Below are 4406 nucleotides of genomic sequence, written 5' to 3'. Positions count from 1 at the left end.
ATAGCCTTCATGTCAAAGGGATGTTTTTTGTTGGCGTGGTGCAAGGTGGTATTGGATGGAACATAATTTTCCCTTCCCTCGATTACAACGGAATGGACCCCACCTCACACAATCACCTCCCTTTATAAGAACTTTATTTTAAATTACTGTAAGAAATAAGAATGCTTATTTCATTCTTCCTACTAATTTTTAGGTATTGTGTATATAATCTGGCAAAGAGTGACGCCAATCGGGGTAATTTTTCTCTTCTCTTTATTGAGAGGATTATGTTGCACGTCTAGACTCCTCTGGGTGTTTTGAAGTTCATTCCGATAGTTGGCTGAGTGACCTGTAGGTTGGACAAGCCGCCAAAATCCTGCAAGATAAAGAATGGAGAGAATTAGTTTCCATAATTCTCCAGATAAGTTGGCACTCTTCAATAGTAACTACTGAGACAGGAGAAAGCACCAGGGTGCTTTAGAACTACAATGCAAGAAGGTAACTGGGTTTGACTGGGAAACCTTTCTAGTAAACTACCAGTATTATCAATAACCTGATAACAAAGGTATTCCAGTCACTTTGAAGGCTTTGTATGCCAGTTGTGTGTAGAGTTGCCAGCTCTGCTTAGCAATGTGCTAGGTGACGGTGTATTTGGAGGATGTGAAACCAACGTGTAAACTCACCAGCAGCTTCAGCATCTCCTTGGTGTCAGGATCCACCTCAATGAGCTCCTGGTCCAGGGCAGACACCTACAGACACGGAAACACAATAGATCAGTCTATCTATTTGTAGCTACATATTGAAACTCCAGAGTGGAGGTCTACAGACACACATATACAAACACAACTTTGCAGTGAGCGCCAGGGACAATTGTCTGAAAGCTACAGGGTTCGAGAGGGATAGGCAGCCCACCAAACACAGGGAAAAGCTTTCATTTTTGTCTCCCTGTACTATCAATGACCTGGCAACAACCATACCAAAGCCACTTTCGATACAGGTGCACTTAGGACACAAGAGAAGTCTAAACCACCTTTGGAAACACATTCATACCCATAACATAGCTCAATGAAATGTGGACCATGTGAGTGGACCACAACCACTCACAAGGTGGTTGGACTTGTGCAGAGTAATAAAGCAGTGATTCTCAACCTTTGGGTCGGGACCCCATGTGGTGTAGCGCAATGTGAAAAAAAATGCCTACCCAAATATTTCATAATATTAATAATTTTGGATAGTAACATGGCCTTATAATTGAACAAATATAAGGAAAAAAGTTATAACCCTAACCAAAACTTGAAACCTCTTACTTTGACAAGAGAGCATCTAGGGGTCTAGCCCCGAACTGATTAGACCCGAGTGATTAAAAAACAGATGTTCTCCCTCTACAATTATGAGCTACAATAGGGTAGCGTGCCGGTTTGGAAGGCTAATCATTTTTGATTTAGCATAACTTTTGTTTAGGCCTGCTTCGATAAAGAATGCCTCCATGGGGGCGCTTCGTGGTGTAGCACACTAATGCGCATACCACATAATCGCAAGGTTCCTGGTTCGATTGCGACCCTCGACATATCTTGCATGTCATCCCTCCTCTCTCTCATCCATCCTTCCTGTCAATCTCTACTGTCTCTATCCCAATAAAGCAGAAATGCCCTAAAAACATATTTAAAAAATAAAAAGAATGCCTCCATGAAAAAGGCACTGTGAATGAACAGTCTCGACCTACATTGTTATGGGGTCGCGAGCCAATAAGGTTGAGAACCACTGGAAAAAATAATAGAGAGAGGCCAGCCAACTGACCTCAGGAACATAGTTGTCTCTCCTCTCCCTCTCCTCCTCCTGCAGCTTGATGGAGATGCCTCTGACTGGGCCCCTCTGGATACGCTTCATCAGGTGGGTCACATACCTGGGGAGGGGGAGGGGCAGAAATCATTTAGAGGGGTTCTACACAGAGATGGCTATACAATACAAGCTACAAAAATAACAAGTACAATCACTGTCACAATTTACTGGCATATTGTGATGTTATCATAAGGCAAATGCTTAGACATGCTCATTCCAGCAGAAACAGAACAAAAAAACAAAACAACAATGCCACAAACATGGCATGACAGCTACGATAACTGGAAAAGGCATAAGAGAGCCTTTTGGACAACACTGACTTTGTAGCTCAACTTGCATTCTGTATCAAAACAAATCTATCATTCTAATGTGCGGAATAACTATTTGGTATTCTATGTCTAATATCACACAACAGCACGTCTACAACCTCCAAACCAATGCACCGCGTAAGTTACAATACACCTCAGTCAATCATTATCGATGACTTCAGACACCAGAGGTGACCGTGTCGACTATTGCGTTTTTCAACACAGTGCGGGTTGTTAAAAGCCTGCTCAGCCCAACAGCATATGTGGTGCCATCTGAGGTTGTCCAACCACACCTGTCCACTCAGTGGCGGTAATGTATCTTTTTTTATTTATTCAAGGCTGTAATGAGCAATGTGAAGTACAAGCAGGCTGTTCTATACTATACTGCACCCCATAGTTTGTAATGGGCTTTAGTGAGCCTAAGTGCACAAACATCAAGCCAAATCATCAGTCTTTCTCAAAGGGCTCGGGGTCTTCAAGCACATCTTACATCACCACACAGCTGCTGTCCTTAGTGACTCCTGTAAACAGATCTAGGCCGGCTTATGAAAAAGGCAGATCTGCTCGGAGTCAATCCAGGACAGTCAACACAAACAGTGACCTTGTGGAAACTGTATCCGCAGCCTTGATGCTGACACCTGCAAGCAACATTCTCCAACCAACTGTGCAACTGCCATCTAAGCCAATTCCAGCCATAATCAAACCACATAACCACATATTTTTCCTTGCAAACATTTTGAGGCAACACTCAGAGCTGTGAAGGGATACAAAGTATTTGATAGAAAGTAGAAGACTAAAGCATGTGAAAAGTGAACCTGTAGCTGTGGTGGTGAGGATACATCAGCATCCAGCAACACTTGTCTACAACAGTTAACATGCATTTTTTATATCAAATAGCGTCTGCATAGTTAACCCACGTCAGTGTACTCACCCTGCGATCTTGTTGCGCAGTGCCTTGCTGGGGATGATGGCGATCTCCTCACACAACCTCTTGTTGACATGGAAGTCGCTGCCCAGGCGGGTGTAGTACTTCTCAATGATGACCCTGGCGGCCTTTTTCACAGTCTTAGTCCTGACTCGACCCTATGGGGGGGGGAACACCCGGCCAGCATTCAGTAGGGCACAACATTGTGGAACATTCAGATCCAGGCATGCCTCTCTGACATGCAGGGTAAGGAATGACATTTCTATCTGCAATGCTGTCAATACCTTTACCCTCCTGTTCTTTACAACAAGACTGTCCTGTACTGCAAATACAATTTAAAAAAGTTTTATATTTATACTAACTATCAAATAATGATAGTTACAAAAACCTACATTCATTCAATCACAGGTTAATATGGCTAATTATGTTGCTCATGAAAACTCAATGAAACTCCAGCCTTTGCTAAACTGGGCTGCAAACAAGTTCGTCCACAGGGCTGCATTGCCTACACGATTTATACTGTGTTGGTATTGATGGATGACAAAGGTGCATTCACAACGATTTTCACTGACAGTATCAACTGATTTCCCCGGTGTCTGACAGTCGCTAGCCTGGAAAGACCTTCAATAACGTTTCGCTAAACCAGTAGTTAAATCAGCTACTTCTTATGAACCCGTTGACTAATCCTGAAGCACACAAACAATAGTGTATGTTCAAGTGGGCAGTGGCTAACTCGGTAGCTATGGATGCAAAGCATGAAGTTCCGCGCTACATTCACTGATAGTAGCCTATAGCTGCCGGTAGGATAGGGAAACTCTACACGAAATTTCGGGGAATACATCCAACACAGCACAAATTAATATGTATGAAAATCAGTCCGACTAAGATGTACTATTGTAATGCTTGTAGACATTTGTGGAGCACATTAGAGACAAGGATTACAATAGATTGTGAGGTGGTAAAGTTCGTCTCATACCCACCATGTTGGCTTGGACTGATGGAAGAGAACTGAAGAACTAGAGGACGGAAGTTTAGATGTGAAACAGGAAGTAAATATTGCAGAACCGGCTGTCAGATGGAAGTCGGTGTTTTGGTCAACATCCCCGTACTGCTGCCCACTACTGGTGGATGTCTGAAATACAACATCTTCCCTGACTGTTTCACAATTAAGTAAAATGTAAACATGATTCATGAGGTGACAATGACAACAACTATAGCGTAAAAGGAATGTATTAAATGCGTTCGAATTGTTTATGTCATGATGTGGGCACAGGCTTATTCTAGACCGAGTTCGTTGTGTTCCATTGCAACCTCCACTGCAACAAAACAAAAACCACATACTCATGAGAAAGATT

The 4406-nt window shown here is 42.8% G+C and overlaps 1 protein-coding gene across 1 annotated transcript; it reads right to left on the bottom strand.

Annotated features, from left to right (window-relative positions):
* Positions 1 to 235: 235 nt before the first annotated feature.
* LOC310811889 (small ribosomal subunit protein eS17-like) lies at positions 236 to 4088 on the bottom strand. Its single transcript, XM_083680229.1, has 5 exons — positions 4032 to 4088; positions 3058 to 3209; positions 1777 to 1882; positions 663 to 728; positions 236 to 355 (listed from the first exon to the last, which is right to left on the bottom strand). The coding sequence occupies exons 1-5, from the start codon at positions 4032 to 4034 to the stop codon at positions 278 to 280; spliced, it is 405 nt and encodes a 134-aa protein (XP_083536355.1). The 5' UTR covers positions 4035 to 4088; the 3' UTR covers positions 236 to 277.
* Positions 4089 to 4406: the final 318 nt, after the last annotated feature.

Source organism: Argentina silus, assembly GCF_951799395.1.
Source record: "Argentina silus genome assembly, chromosome: 11".
In the NCBI taxonomy this organism is placed as follows: Eukaryota; Metazoa; Chordata; class Actinopteri; order Argentiniformes; family Argentinidae; genus Argentina; species Argentina silus.
This window is presented reverse-complemented; position numbering and strand designations above follow the sequence as displayed.